The sequence below is a fragment of the Stegastes partitus genome, unplaced genomic scaffold (genome assembly GCF_000690725.1).
Source record: "Stegastes partitus isolate 25-593 unplaced genomic scaffold, Stegastes_partitus-1.0.2 Scaffold1333, whole genome shotgun sequence".
NCBI lineage: Eukaryota > Metazoa > Chordata > Actinopteri > Pomacentridae > Stegastes > Stegastes partitus.
In genome coordinates this window covers 184,909-200,881 of record NW_007579064.1, presented here as the reverse complement: position 1 = coordinate 200,881, position 15,973 = coordinate 184,909, and the positions used below count along the sequence as shown (strand labels likewise).

The 15,973-nt window shown below is 38.2% G+C and overlaps 1 protein-coding gene across 1 annotated transcript in view; it reads left to right on the top strand.

Annotated features, from left to right (window-relative positions):
• The first annotated feature begins 15,008 nt into the window (after positions 1-15,008).
• Positions 15,009-15,973, top strand: part of LOC103369810 (DEP domain-containing protein 7-like) — a 12,784-nt gene continuing 11,819 nt past the window's right edge. Inside the window, 1 exon segment of the mRNA XM_008298626.1 lies at positions 15,009-15,075. Within this exon segment, the coding sequence (XP_008296848.1) occupies positions 15,009-15,075 (67 nt within the window).

Genomic DNA, 15,973 nt, shown 5'->3' with positions numbered 1-15,973 from the left:
ATGGATGTAGAACTGATCTGGTGTCAGGTTCTACCAGAACTCAGATACGTTTTTCACTCTAAAATAGTTGTTAATTATCAGAAAATTTGCTTAGAATCACACAATAATTCATCCAAAATGACTCAAATTATCCAAAATTACACCAAATGACTAAAAAAAATTGACAAGAAAGACACAAAATTAGTCTAAAATGACTCATAAATGATACAGATTGACTGAAAATTTGCTCAGAACGACATTAAAATGATCTAAAATGACAAAAATTCAACTTCAAACGACTCAATTGTTGTCCAGAATGATTTCAAATTCTTCAAAATTATAGGAAAACATGGTGCTGACCAGAAACCAGGTCCAGTGTTCAGACTGAGACTCCTGGATGGATGTAGAACTGATCTGGTGTCAGGTTCTAGCAGAACCCAGATGTGTTCTTCCTCCTAAATGTCATGTGTCTATCTGCTGTTCTGATGAAGTTCTGAGGCTCAGAAATGATGGAAGAAGTCCATTAAGGTGATCAATCTGGAGCCTCCTCCTTCACAGGATGAACTCTGCGTGGACTCAATAAATAAACTGAAGTTACTGCAGATGAAGAACTAATCCTGAGGAGGAACCTTTTGTCAGATTTGTTTCAGTTCTGCGCAGACATGCTAATGATGCTAATCTGCTCGTCAATCAGAGGTTTTTCTTTGTGTGAAGGAGTTCAGATGGGAGAAGTTTCCAGAGGAGGAGGCTCCAGGACTACTGTGTCTGACAGGAACATGCAGTGGAGGCAGGATGACGGCCGGGGCATCAGCTCATGCCTCGCGGCGCTTTATCGCCCTTCAGACCGCCATTACACTTTGATTGTCTGTATCAAGCCCAGCAGATTCTTTGCTCTGCCCGTCCCCCCCTTCACTCCCCTCGTCCACTCGGAGGTTAAACCGAGCGAGGCCCGGTTATAAAATATTTTAATAGAGATATTTTCTGAGCGGTGCCGGCGGTTCAGAGTGTCAGACCCTCCCTATCCGTTACTCCTGATGAGCTCTTCCCTCTGAAGCCATCCCTCCTTAGCACCGTTCCCTCAGCCTCCTCTTTAATCCTGAGCACTCCCACCCGTCCTCCGTCAACAGTCTGCAGAAATGGAAAAGTCCCTCCTCACCAGCTCGCCGCATCTCTTCTCCAAGTTGTACTTCAGCAACTGTAACAGCAGCACAAGAAAATCAGCTTTAAAGGTCAGCAGAGACGAGTTGGTTGTTATTTGGGACCCAGAACTGTTTGGAGACCAGAACGTTTTGTGTTTTCACCCTCAAATAAAACCTGTGAAGCCATTTAAAGATTCAGTATGTCCAGAAATCAAACTCCCACAGACGTGAACACCGGTGGTGACTCAGACAGGACAGCTACCATCACATCAGAGTGACTGGACGGATCCAACAGAGGACACATTGTCAGATATTGGTCCTTAAAAATGGGCGAAAAGGTGCAAAACATTCAACCAGGCTGGATTTGTGTCTCCATAAAGTCCCTGTCAGTGTCTGTCTATGGATGGATCCATGGTTCTACTAGAATCCAGTCTCTGGTCACATTTCACCACCTGCTGAGGCTCTAACATCAGTAGAACCTGATGTGGTGAAGTTGGACCAGACCAGGGTCCAGGTCCTAAAAGGTCTCATGATTGTCCTACATGACTCGTAGCGTGTCCAAAATGACTCAGAATTCTCTAAAATGTCTCCAAATGATCCAAAAATGAAGCAAAAATGTCCTAAATTAGTCCAAAGATGCCATAAAGTTGTCCTAAACAACTTAAAATAATTAAAAATGACTAAAAATTGGCCCCAATTTGCTTATATTTTGTCCAAAATGACTCAAAATTATCCAAAAAGTACACTAAATGTCCTAATTGGCCCAAAAATTACCTTTATTGTACAAACATTTACAGATAATAAACCAAAATTGTCCAAAACTGACATAAAGTTGTCCTGAATAACTTAAAATAGTTAAAAAATACTAAAAATTGGCCCAAAATTACTCAAAATGATCCAAAAATTAAACTAAATGTCCTAAATTAGCCCAAAAATGACCTTAATTGTATAAAAATTGACAGAAAATTATCTGAAATTGTCCAAAAACTGACGTAAAGTTGTCTATTTAGTCTCACTGATGTGATTCCTGCTTCTTAAATGAACATTTTGAACATTTCCCTTCTTCCTCTGTGACAAATCTGAGTCATTTTCAGAAAGACATTTTATAGAAACTAATATAATATAAACAACTGATCAGTTAATCCAGGAAATAACCGACAGAATAATCAACACTGATCCACTTTTGGGTTTTTTTGTTTTTTTTAAAAAAAAAAAAAACATTTTCTGACATTTTATAGAAACTAATATCAAATCTAATAATAATAATAATAAATCTAACTGAGTACATTTATTTTAAAGCACAACAACAAAACTCAGCTGAGGATTAAAGGCTACACAGCTGGTTATGTGAATAAATAAATAAATGACCACATTGAACTCAGACTGTTCTGATTCCCATCCTGGGGGTCGAGAGCATCCTGGTATCCATCATGTGTGTGAGCCTGTGTTCACACATCTACTGGGATTAAATTAACTCCTCTGATGACTTATTTAGATTCTAATTGAGGATTAATTGAACCGTACGGACGAGGCGGTGAAACGGCTCCGACCGTCGCCGGTGTGAAAAGAATTAAAGGAAGCCGGCGGAGCGTGTCGGGGGGTCGGACCCGAACGGGCCTTCATTTATTCCAAACAGCGCCTCCCAGATAGAAGATCAAAACCGGCCTCTATTGTCTGTGAGGCGGCCGTTAAAGTGCGGCGAGGCGCGGCGGCGGCCGTAAATCACCGCCGGGCAGCGGCACCGCGCTCACGGCTCGGATCTGATCTTCAGAGAACAGAAGCACCAGGAGGGCGTCGTACCTGCAGCGCCTTCAGCTCCTCCTTCAGGCTGTTCATCTCCTTGTCCCTCAGCTCGGCAGCGACCTGGTATTTCCCCTGAAACGTTAGATTATTGTTGTTCAATAAATAGCAGAGTGCAGGAATCCAGGACCAGGGCCCAGACCAGGGGATTTACGGCTCCTATAAAACCATTAATTGAATCAAATCCTGGGGAAGAAGCTGCTCGTACCTTCTCCTCCTCGCTGCTTCGGAGTTTGGCCTGAAACTTGAGACCAGAGGCTAAATTATTATTCAAGTCTGTTTTCATGCACGGAAATGTAAAACAGAACCAACCAACCTGCTTGTTGAGGCTGGAGAGCGACTCGGCGCGCTGCTGGGCCGCCGAGTCCGTCTGGTTCTGGAGAGACTCCTGACAAACAAACAGGAAGCTGGTGAGAAGCACCGACGAGCTTAAACTGAGAAAATCCCTCAGCTCAACATGTTCGGCTGATTTTGATGAACCGTGTCGACGTGATCATGTCGTGTGAGAGTTAAACTGAAATTTCTACATCAGTTGACTTAAAACTGAAATTCAAATAAACCGACTTCATAACTGGAGTTTAGAAGAGAGAAGTGTTTAAATAACGTGGAAACACTCGCTGGAAGAATCTTAGTTTTTATGAGAAACCAGCCTGAAAACGTATATAAATAAAATAAATGTTCCGTCATTATTATTATAAATCACCATAAATATGAACTTTTAAATAAAGTGGAAATACGAGTTTGAAACAACTTAAATGAGTTTTAACTAAGATGGAAATGAAAAATAATTCACTTTAACAACAGTGTTCATAACTATGGTCATTAAGCACATTACACTTAATTTAATTTAATAACATGGAGCTACTCATTGGAACAACCTCATTTTGATTAATCAACTTAAAAAGTTGAATTCATATTTAAAATAAATAATTAGGTACGGAACACGTTAAAAAAATAAAAATCATTTTAGATAATAAGATAAACTTAGTTGGAATAACTTTATTTTTAATCGATGTAGAGCTTTGTTTTCATAATTATAGTAATTAAGTACATGAGGCTTAAAAATTCCTTTAAAGTAATGTGGAAATATTAATTGGAACAACTTAATTTTAATGAGTAATCAACTCAAAAACTTAAAAAAATATGTTGATTAAGTAGCAGAACACTTAAAATGTTGTTTTGAATAATGGAACATGGAACAATTTAATGATAAAGTTTAATCAACATAAACAGTTTATAATTAGGATGATAAAGGACACTTCAAAATAAAATAACGGCTAAATATGAGTTGGAACAACTTGAATTTTATGAGTAATCAACTTAAAAATGTTTATAGTAATTAGATACCTGACACTTAAAAAAATAATTCTAAGTAATGTGGAAATACTAATTGGAGCAGCTTAATTTAATCAGCTTAACTTTCCTTCAGAATGACGTCATTTAGCACCTGAAACGTAAAAGTCATCAAAGAAACGAGTCTGAACAACTTCATTTTAATGAGCAATCAACTTAAAAACTTGTTTAAAGTTATGGTAAATAAGCAAATAACACTTAAAAAATATTTGAAACAACAAGGAAAAAGTAATTGGAACAACTTAATTTTAAAAAAAAATAAATAATCAACTTAAAATCTTGTGCTCATAATTACGCTAATTAGGTACACGATCCTGACAAATTCCTTTTAGATAATGAGAAAAAATAGTCGGAATAACTTAATTTTTATGAGTAATCAGCTCAAAAACTTTTAAATTATGGTAACTAAACAAATCACACTTAAATATTTTGAATAACCAAAAAGTAATTGGAACAACTTAATTTTTTATGAATAATCAACTTTAAAAAAAATCATTTTAAAAATGTGGAAATACTAATTGGAACAACTTAATTTAACCACTTTCATTCAGAATGACATCATTTATCACATGAAACTTAAAGATGCCCATTAAAGGAATGTAAATACGAGTCTGAACAAGTTAATTGTAATGAGTAATCAACCTAAACACGAGTCAGAGCTGATTCTGTGACCTCAGTGTAGGGCGTAGGCTGAACATAGAGCTACGAGAAGCTGCCCTTGTTGAGTCTAAACATATTTTTCAGGGCGTATTTGTTCAACACGTGTATTTAAAAGGATTCTATCCACACATCTGAGCGAGCACCTTCTCCCACTCCAGCTCCTGCTTCTCCAGCACCAGCTTGCTGATCTGGTCCTCGAAGCGTTCTTCTGCATTCTGAGCAGAAACACAAAGATAAGAGCGCTTTAAAATAAATTAAATAGCAGGACGGTGCAGTGAAAGTGGCCGACGGGAGGATCGGGCCGGTCCAGGCTCTGCTGGAGCCGAGCCAGAGCTGCTGTAAGTTCCTCGGGCTCAGTGCAGCGTATCTTCTGCAGAGGAACATTAGAGGGGAGGTGATATTTGTGGAGAGCCATCCCTATCCTCCCTGTTCCCCCGGAGGAGAAGCCAGGTAAAAGTCAATTGCTCTCTATATCCACGGGACTTTTTAATGTGCGCGTGGGAGCCGGCCAGCTCGGCGAGTTGATTTTATAAGTTCCTATTAAAGTATGCTACCAGCGTGGCGCCGCGGCTTAAAGCAAGGAGTGAACGGGAGATGAAGCTGTTATTCTCTGCTGAGGAGTAATGAGTGTGTGTGAGGGCCTCAGAGAGCAGAGCAGCAGTAAGGTCACTCACTATCCAAACCACTACCAGCTCAACACAAACTACATTCGACTGATTCTGAGTGAATTCACAGTGTTGGTGTCCCGTCGGTGAGGCAGCTGTTCACCTCTCTGCTGATCTACTGCTGCTCTGAACCAGGACAACCTGAGGAAAGATGCCCTCACCAAGATGGGAAGAAGAAACCTATCTGGACCAACAGCACATGACCCTGAACGACGTAGAAAAATCCAGTAAAACAAACTCATGTTAAAGTTTCACCAACCTGGAAAGAGTTGAGCTTCAAATTATAGCAGCTGAATACATGAAACACTGAAAAGATCTCTTTAAATGACCAGGAGCCACTGAATGTTAACGAGTAATCAACTTAAACACGTTCATAATTCTAGTGTTCAGGTACATGACACTTCAAAGTCCTTTTAAACAACATGGAAATACTAGCCGGAGCAACTTAATGTTAATGAGTAGTCAACTTAAGAAGCTGAGTTCATATTTATGGTCATTTGGTACATTTAACACTTAAATTTCCCTTTTTTTTTGGCATTGTTAATATTTTATTTTGGTATCTGTTTTCTGCTTCTTTGCACCAATGGACCAAGTCAAATTCCTGGTGATGTAAAAATTACTTGGCAATAAAACTGATTCTGATTCTGATTCTGATTAAATAACAAGGAAAAACTAGTTGAAACAACTTAATTATTATGAGTAATCTCCTTAAAAAGTTAAGTTCATAATTATAGTGTGTTAGTTTCCAACTCTTAAAACTTCAAATAACGTGGAAATACTCGTTGGACCAACTCAATTTTTATGAGTAATCAAACTAAAAACTTAAGTTCACAATTGCAGTAATTAAGTTTATAACACTTTAAAAAAATTCCCTTTAAATAACAAGGAAATACTCGTTGGACCAACTAGCTTGACCATTTTTTTGAATATTTACCTCAAAAATGTGTTCACAATTGTGGTAATTAAGTGGCACTTAAAAGGTCCTTTTAAATAACGTGGAAATACTCGTTGGACCAACGTAATTTTGATGAGTTATCACCTTATAAAGTTAAGTTCATTGTTATAGTGTGTTAGTTTCCAACTCAAAATTTTAAGTAATGTAGAAATACTAGTTGGAATAACTTAATTTTTACAAGTAATCAACTTAAACACTTGTGCTTTCATAAATACAGTGTTCAGGTACATGACACTTAGTTATCCACTTTAAATAATGTGGAAATACTCGTTGGACCAACTTAACGTTTTTGATGAATTAGCTTACAAACCTGTGTTTTCATGATTATGGTGATTAAGTGGATGACGATTTAAAATCCCCTTTAACTAACGAGGAAACACGAGCTGGACCGACTGGACTGGAGGCATCAATGTGGCTGAGCTGGGAGACCTCTGGCTGAGTTTTGTGTTGTACAACAAGTCGCTGTGTTGGTTTCCATGCTGTTGAGGATCATCTGGATGTTGTAGAAGACTTTCTCTTCTGGCCTCTTCTCACTCCGACATCCTCTCGTCTGGGATTAGATGAAGAATGCTGCAGGAATGTGACCTGCTCAGGAATGTCCGGCAGCATCCTGACATCCTGAACCTCCCTCACAGAGCGCTGCTGAGATAACAGCAGCGCCTGAGGAGGATCACGCTGATATCCAGCCTAACACGGCCATAACCATAAAACCAAACGAGCAGCATCCCATTGCTGCTCCTCTAACCCTTAAGCACACTCTCAATGTGCTGTCGGGTTAAAAACACCCGCCGCAGGGCGCCAAGCTTTATTTCTTTCTCTTACTTCTTTGCAAGCAAATTTTCTTTTGTACTTCAGGGCTGAACGGTTTCTGTGACCCCCATTTGGACGGCGTGTGCATCCCAGGCAGCAGATAGCCACAGGGGGCCTCAGAGACGCCATAAAAATACTGTATTCCTCAATATTTCTAGAAAATGACGCTGCTGTTTAGCCAAACGGGGAACCAACGGCGTGTGACAACAACACTCACAACAAGGAGGGTCGGTGTTTAACCGTCCTGTAGCAGAACTTCAGGGTGTCATGTGAGTTAGTACCTGGGTTTCTGCAGAGTGAGCTTTTAAAGCGCTGCTCGAAAAGGAGATTTTTTTTCAAGTATTTTTGAAACAGAGGAAAGATATTGATTAAACTACACACAACAACTGGAACTTTAAACAAAAGTTCACTTCTGTTTTTAAAAAAGTCGCATTTTTTTGCAAAATTTCGAACATTTTTTTCTAAATGTCACTTTTTCTACTGCGATTCTTCAGAATGCCATAAAAAGGTGTTTTTAAAACAGTGACGTCTTTTACCGCTACAGTCCATGGAGCAGTGAGAGCGCCAACTACAAACATAAATCAATAAAAGAATAATAAAATAAAAGTGGAAATAAAGAGAAGAATAAATAAAATTAAAAAATAAATAATGTGGCAATATAAAGCAATGTTAATCAAAAATGAATCCATAAAAGAAAAGGTAAAGAAAATAACTAAAATAATAAAAATAATAATAATAATCTATTTTTTTATATTTTTAATTTTTTATTGTTATTTTTTTATTTCTATTTTATTTTTTATTTTTTAAATTTATTTATTTCTTTATTTATTATAATATTTTAATTTTTAAATTTTTTTTTTATTTTTTACTATTTTTTTCATTTAAAAAAAATATCTATTTACTTATTTTTTATAATGTCGCTCTAAAAGCAAAGGAAATATGCGAACAACAACATTCCTAATTTTTTGGGCATATTTGCTTTGATTTTAAAGCAACAACATAAAAAATAAAATAAAATAAATAGTTACTTTTTTAAATAAATAAAAACAATTTAAAAATTAAAAATATTCTTTAATTTAAAAAATATAATAATTATTATTTTTATTATTATTTTATTTATTTGTCTTCATAACTCTACCTTTATTAGCCTTTTCTTTTATGGATTCATGTTTGATTTATATTGCTTTATATTGCCACATTATTTATTTTTTATGTTGTTTATTCCTCTTTTTATTTCCACTTGTTCCTCTTCTATTGATTTATTCTGGTAACTCGGCCTCTCACTGCTCCACTACAGACCTCTGATTAAAGCCAGAGCTGTTGGTCCTTCATGAAACCAGTAACAGGGTTTAAAACAAACCTCCTGCGTCAATAACAACGGCTAGTTTCTACTTCACCCGTCGGATGTGCAGCTCCTCCACAACCTCCAGAAGACCAGATTTAAACTCCAGCAACTGCAGCAAGATGTTTCCTCCACCTTCTGTCGGACCGCTCAGAGACACAACCGGATCCGAAGCCGGTTCTCCAAACTGGAAAACAAGAAGTCACGTGTCACATTAAAAATCAATCAGAACCTCCAACCGGACCTCCTCAGAACATCTGGTTCTGTATCTGCAGAACCTTTATCTACTGACCAGAGTTCTACCTTCAGACTGTGAATGTTCCAGAGGTCCAGGTCCTTGAAGTCCACAGAGGAGGGTCCAGATTGATCACTTTAATGGACTTTTTCCATCATTTCTGAGCCTCAGAACTTCATCAGTACAGCAGATAGACACATGACATTTAGTTCTGGTAGAACCTGACACCAGATCAGTGAATCCTGTCTACAGATGGTTCTGGTAGGTTCTGGAGGTAAAACAGTCCTTCCATGGTCTAGAACTGGTTCTGACCAACCACCATCACACATGCTGATATGAGCCTGGAAAGTTTACCCAGAATGCACTTTGTAAAGTTTCCTCTGGTGAATGATCAGAACCAGAACCACATCCAGTCTGCCTGTTCAGACTGTGATGTATCTGCTGTAAAATGCTCAACAAAGGTCCAAACTGACCTAAAAACTGTCTGAAATGACAGGAACCAGATCCAGTCTTTATATTAATAACTAATATTTTAAAGATGTTTGGTTGTGGTTCTGATCAGAAATTACTTCAAAATGCTGTGAAAGACGCACAAAATGACACAAAAGTTGTACAAAAATACAAAAAAACATCAAAAAAACTACTTAAATTCTGATTATCTTCAGACGGAGACTCCTGCTGATCACGTCACAAGAGAACATTAAGTTATAAATATACACAAAAATCGACGTAAATTTTTAAGACATTTGTCCAAAATGACTGAATGTTGGTTTAAAATGAATCAGAGATTCTTCAACGTGACCTAAAATTATTCCTAAATTATCTTTATGTTCATCAGAAACTGTTCAAAACATCAATAAATATTCAAAATTATCCAAAATTTTACTGATCTTCAGCCTGAGACACCTGGATGGATGTGGAACTGATCTGGTATCAGGTTCTACCAGAACTCATGCGTTTTTTTATCCATCAAAAATTGTTAAAATGACATGAAAGTCATCCAAAATTACAGACAAATTGCCCCAAATGATTCACAGATTGTTTAAAATGACATGAAAATTGTCCAAAATACTAGAAAACTGTCGAAAATTTCCAATATTGCCACAAAAACTGTTCAACGTGACGTGAAGGTCGTCCAGAAATTACACAAAAATGAACCCAGATGTGTTCTTCCTCCTAAATGTCATGTGTCTATCTGCTGCACTGATGAAGTTCTGAGGCTCAGAAATGATGGAAAAAGTCCATTAAAGTGATCAATCTGGACCCTCCTCTGTGGACTTCAAGGACCTGGACCTCTGGAACATTCACAGTCTGAAGGTAGAACTCTGGTCAGTAGATGAAGGTTCTGGAGATACAGAACCAGATGTTCTGAGGAGGAACGTTTTTATATGGAATAATCCACATATTCACCAAATAATACGACAAGACTGCAGGATGAACGTCTGTTTGAAGTGTTCTACAGATGTGTGAATGTTCAGTTTCACCAAGTAAACTCTCGTTTTTTTAACCTAAACGAGCTGATAAATGACTTTGTGTGAAGTTGTGACTTACAGCAGAATCCATGGAGTCGCTTCAGGGCAGGAGAAGGTCCAACTGGGCCTCTTCTGCCAAGTTAATGCAGAAAAAAACAGAAAGTGTTAATAGAAGAGGCTGTTTAATAAGCTGCTCCGTATAATTACGTCCTCATCTGCAGTTTTTACTGCTAAATGATTTGAGCAGGAATAAGAGGCGGGAACATTAAAGCCTCGTAACGCTTCTCAATTACTACAATCTGAGCTAATGGCTGCAGGATGACCATTAGGGCTCCTGTCTGTCGCTGCTCGACACCGGTTCCTGGGCTCGCAGGACATTACGCCTCCGACGGGCCCATTGACACTAATAGGGGTCAGAGCAATAACAGCGAATGGACAAATTGCACTGTCAATGCTTTTTAAATTATCTCGCTTCTTCAGTTTGACCCGCGGACGGTCGGACTGCGGCGCCGCAGACACACGCGGATGTGAGGGTTTCAGTGGGAGGTCTCCACTGGCCGCTGCTCTCTTAATAGAACCCGCCTGTTTTCTCCCATTTGAGCCGCGCTGGAATCAATCATGTTGGAGGATTAAATGATCCCTGCCACAATCGGCTACTATCATAAACCGGCACCGTGACCCCCGACGCCGAGGAGTGTTAGTGTGTCAAAGCGGCGGCGGCGGCGTGCACGGCGGCTAGTGTGTGTGTGCGTGTGCGTGCACGTTCGCAGGGAGTCGACCCAACGCCTTTATTTGCTTTCCCCCTGCGATTCAGTCGAGCGGGTATTAACCACCGGCCATGAAGAGACGAATTAAAAGCCGTTAAGCGGGAACGATTCCGTCTGAATCACCTGCAGCTGAGTGATGCTCGCTGAAGCGGAGGAAAGAAAAGTTAAGCAGGAGAAACACAGGAGACGGCACTGCAGCAACATGAGTCCGGCAACATGAGTCCGGCAACACGAGTCCGGCAACACCGGTCCGGCAACATGAGTCCAGCAACACCAGTCCGGCAACATGAGTCCAGCAACATCGGTCCGGCAACACGAACGCACACATGGGACACAGCAGATCGCTGCTGGGTATTTCATTTATCTGCTGGCTTCCTGGTGCGATTGATCGAATAATCAATTAGCTCTCAATTATTTAAGTAACTGCCATTTTTTAAATTATTCAATGGAGCAATTATCTGAAGAAAATCCTCTGATTGCAGCTTCCTAAATGTGAATATTTTCTCTTTTTCCTAAATAAGGACAAGAGCTTCTTTCACTGCTTTCTGACATTTTATTAATTGATTAATTGATTAATCAACAAGAGAAATGATCCCTATCTTCAGGCCAAACATGGAGAACGTCTTCAGTGTGAATATTTTCTGCTCTTTTCTGTTTTCTTTGGACAAAACAAAACATTTAAACCGTTTTCTGATATTTTATAGAACTAACTGTGATTAATCATGTTTACATCTCTTTCTCTATTTAGTACAATTCATTTAATATAAATTCTTTCATTGCAGCTTCTTAAATGTGAACAGATTTTGGTTTCTTTGCTGCTCTGCGACAGTAAACTGATTATCTTTGGGTTGTGAACAAAATAAAATGTTATCTCAGATGTTTTTTTCACTATTTTCTGACATTATATAGAACTAAATACGATCAGTAGATTAATCAATGGAAGTAACTGTCAATGGCATGTTTATATCTCTTCCTCTGTAAGTCTTATAAAGTCAATTCTCTGAGTCCTTAAATGTGAATTTGAACTTTTTCCCTTCCTCTGTGACAGTAAGCTGATCATCTTTGGGTTGTGAACAAAACATTTGAGGATGTTATTTTGGGCTTTAAGAAACACTGACTGACATTTTAGAGGCCAAACATCTGATCAGTTATTGGAGGAAATAATCAAAAAGATTAACCAACTGTGAAAATAATCGTTAGTTGCAGCCCGTAGCGTCAAAGCATTTATGACATCTGGTCATGTCAGAGGTTGTTAAAGGATCTGAATTGTATGTAAATAAAAAATAAAGTCTTCTACAAAGTGTGAAAGTTCAAAGTTTGGGCTCATAAATGACAAAAAACGTCAGAGAACAATCACACAGGAGGGAGGAAATCAGTAGTTTTAGCTGCTTTATCTGGTTTAATATACAGAGCTAACGTCTGACTTATGCTAAGTGGTTTGAAAGAAACTCGGATTTGTTTTGGAGCCGACTTTAATAATAATAATCCATTTTTTAAATGTCATTTTTGTCAGTTTATCGCCACAGTTTTGCACTTGTTAACTTTTGCTTCCATTTCGTGCTTTGCTGCATCACACAATCACACACAGTCTGTCTGAGTCATTATTAAAATACACGAAAGGGTAATTTATCATTTAGATTAATTAATTAATCTCTAAAATATTCTACAAATTAATTGATAGTCATTAGCGTTAGCCCTGCAGCACCTTATCCAGCTTCTAATTGGTTAATTGCTGATATTTTTTAGCTAATAAACCCAGTTTTAAGGCTTAACTTTTGAGCTACCTTTGTGAAATTATCTGGCATAGAGTAGTCGAACACTAGAGAAAGTCTGAAACATCCTAAATCGCAGAATTAAACTTGAGCTAAAGCTAAAGCTAGCAGCAGTCTGCGCCTCCATCACATTAGCATACATTCACCTCACTTTAGCTTGTTTTTCTACAAGTAAATGAACCAGAAACGTCTGGAAAACAACAAGTAAGATTTTTTAAAAAACGGCACTTACTGTTGTTGTGAAAGTTTTTCCAAGTTCCCTGAAAGAGCACGAAGAGCAACAAACAAGCTGAACGTTAGCTTCGAGCGCTAATATCGAGCTAGCAGCTGTGCTAACGCTAATATCTAGCTAGCAGCTAACTAGACTCTGATGTGCTGAAACAAGTTAATAAATTAGTTTGTCCATTAATGTTAAAACGTGTTTGTAAAGGTGTTAATTTCGTTGTGAATTAACGTTTGTGGCGATTTAAGTGAATTTGTCTGTAAAATTGTAGTTTGTTGTTGGCTTCAGTGAGCAGCTACGCTAACAAGATGGCGTCCGCTCACAACGTAGCTGTAGCTGCTTCTTCTTCTTCTTCTTCTTCTTCTTCTTCTTCTTCTTTTAATGGTGTAACAGCAGCTCCAACCTGCTCCTTGTATTAATACTTTAACTACATTTTGCTGCTATTTACTTTTATTTAACACTTTGGTGGGAATTTAAATAAATTTAACCATAAAGACAAAATTTTACTTGTCAAAAAAAAAAAAAAAAAGCCATAAATTATTTTTTATTTTTTTAAATATTATTTTCCACATCTGCTGAATTAGATTTTCTTTTTTTCAGCCGACATCAGTTCTGATCATAAATACAAAACCTCCACTATTTAGAGCACATTCACTGTGTGTTTACTTGTTGTTGTTTCTTATAGGGAGAAACAAAAGCATTAATATATTAACTGATATTTTTTAAAGTGACAACCTAATTGGATGCATCATTATTTTTTGAGCAGTGTCGAGGGCCTAATATTTAAATTGATCAGGTAACCTAACATGATAAATAACACACCTCGATATTTAAACTTGTTAGATTAACGCCGGTTTAATTTTCTGCTGTTGTTTTATTTGTGCAAATTAACTGAATTAAGCTGTGAAAATAATATAAGACTGCAGCTCTAATTCGGTAAAGACAGAAACATTAACATTTTAACAATATACACAGATGTGAATAAAATGACAGCATTAGATTTTTAAAAAGAGATTAAAAAGCAGTATTGGATGTTTTTCTTTTAAATTTTACTGCATGCAGACACAAATAGGAAGAAAATAAAGCAGGAGAAGAAGCTAATGAAGCTCAAATCTGTTTGATTCAGCTCAATTATTCGCACTGCATGTTTTTTAATTTACACTTTTTTTTTTCTTCTCATTTGTAGAAGTTCTCAGTGCTTTTGGATGAATTTAAATTCATTCTGGACATTTTTTGAGACCAATTTTACGTATTTTGTCTGACTTTGAACACATGCTGTGTCATTTTGGACACTTTTTTTGATGGATTTGTGTTTCTGAGGACATTTTTAGAAATTCTCAGTGTGTTTGGATGCGTTTAAAGTCATTTTGAACATTTAGTTTGAGTCATTTTGAACCGCTTCTTCATATTTTCACCGTTTTTTTTTTCTCACCGTCTGACATTAAATCAGACTAAACGTTTCCGGTTTTAGTTCAGTCAGGATCACCAAAATTATTTCTATTTGCTAAATATCAGAATGATGAGAGAGAATTTTTTAGAGATCTTTTTTGCTGCAGCTCCTCCAACGAGGCCTCTCTGATGTTTCCCGGAGCACCTGAACGCACCACTGACTCAGAGGATCAAAACAGTTGATTTGTAATTGATTCCCGCCTATCATCTGTGTGTGTGGAGGCAGGTGAACCAACAGGAAGTCCAGGTGAGCTCCAGCTCCGTGTTTCTGACCGTTTGCTGCCATCTAGCGGTGGAGCGTTAAAGCTGCAGCCTGTTTCAGACGCGTCTCCTCTGTGCGTCCTGTCGTCTGTCCGTCCACAGACCTGCTCCCTGCGGCCCAGGTCCATGTCCTCCATCAGGGAACGAGCCGCAGCGCTGCAGCTCGCGGAGAAGCTGCGCGCGCGGCCTCCAGGTGAGTGACGTGCAGGTGAGGAGAGTCTGCTGCTGCCGAGGCCCGGACTCGTTTCATTCCGTCTAAGCTGTAAAGTAAAAGCGCCGAAACACGTGCTAAAGTTGCAGCGATGGATTTAGAAACGATGAGTCACCTGAGCTGCTCCAACCTGTGGAGGAGTCTCCAACATGGAGTCAGGAGGCACGCCGAGCAGGAGGCACAGTCGTTTACCTGCAGCCTGGTTTTACACCAATTTAAGGTGGAAATCTTTTTATTTGTGCTTTTTTTTTTCATCTCCCCTGAAATAAGGATGATTGAGTTTAATCCGTCGGGTTTAAGCCCCTGTGGAGTTATTTATGGTATGAATTGACCTGAGAAATGTAAACATTAAGGATTAAAAGCAGATAAATCTGATCTGAAATGCTGCTTGTTGTAATTCAACCACGACTGGAGACCAAACAGTTTAAAGCTTTCCTCAGCACAGATTCCTGATTTTAACCAAATAAAAGCAGAAGTGGTTCGTTTTAAACTGTTCTGAGCAGATTTTTGACATATTCTGATTCAGTTTGGACATTTTTCTGCACCGTGTTGGATTAATGCTGTAAACACTGTGCAGCTCATTTTTAAATATTCGTCTAGTTTAAGTACTTGTGGAAATATGTCTGTTTGGATTGTTCTTGAGTTTGGACCAGTGGTGGATGACTTTTAACTCATTCTGGGCCTTTCTGAGTCATTTCGGACACGTTTTCTGACGTGTTGGCAGTTTCTGAGAAATTCTCTGCGTTTGGATGCGTTTAAAGTCATGTTGGATGTTTAGTTGAGTTATTTCTGAAAGTTCTTTTCGTATCATCTTGTGTTTCCACAAACCAGAAGTTTACACCCACTGGATAAAAAGACTTTTTTTATTCTCATCGTCTGA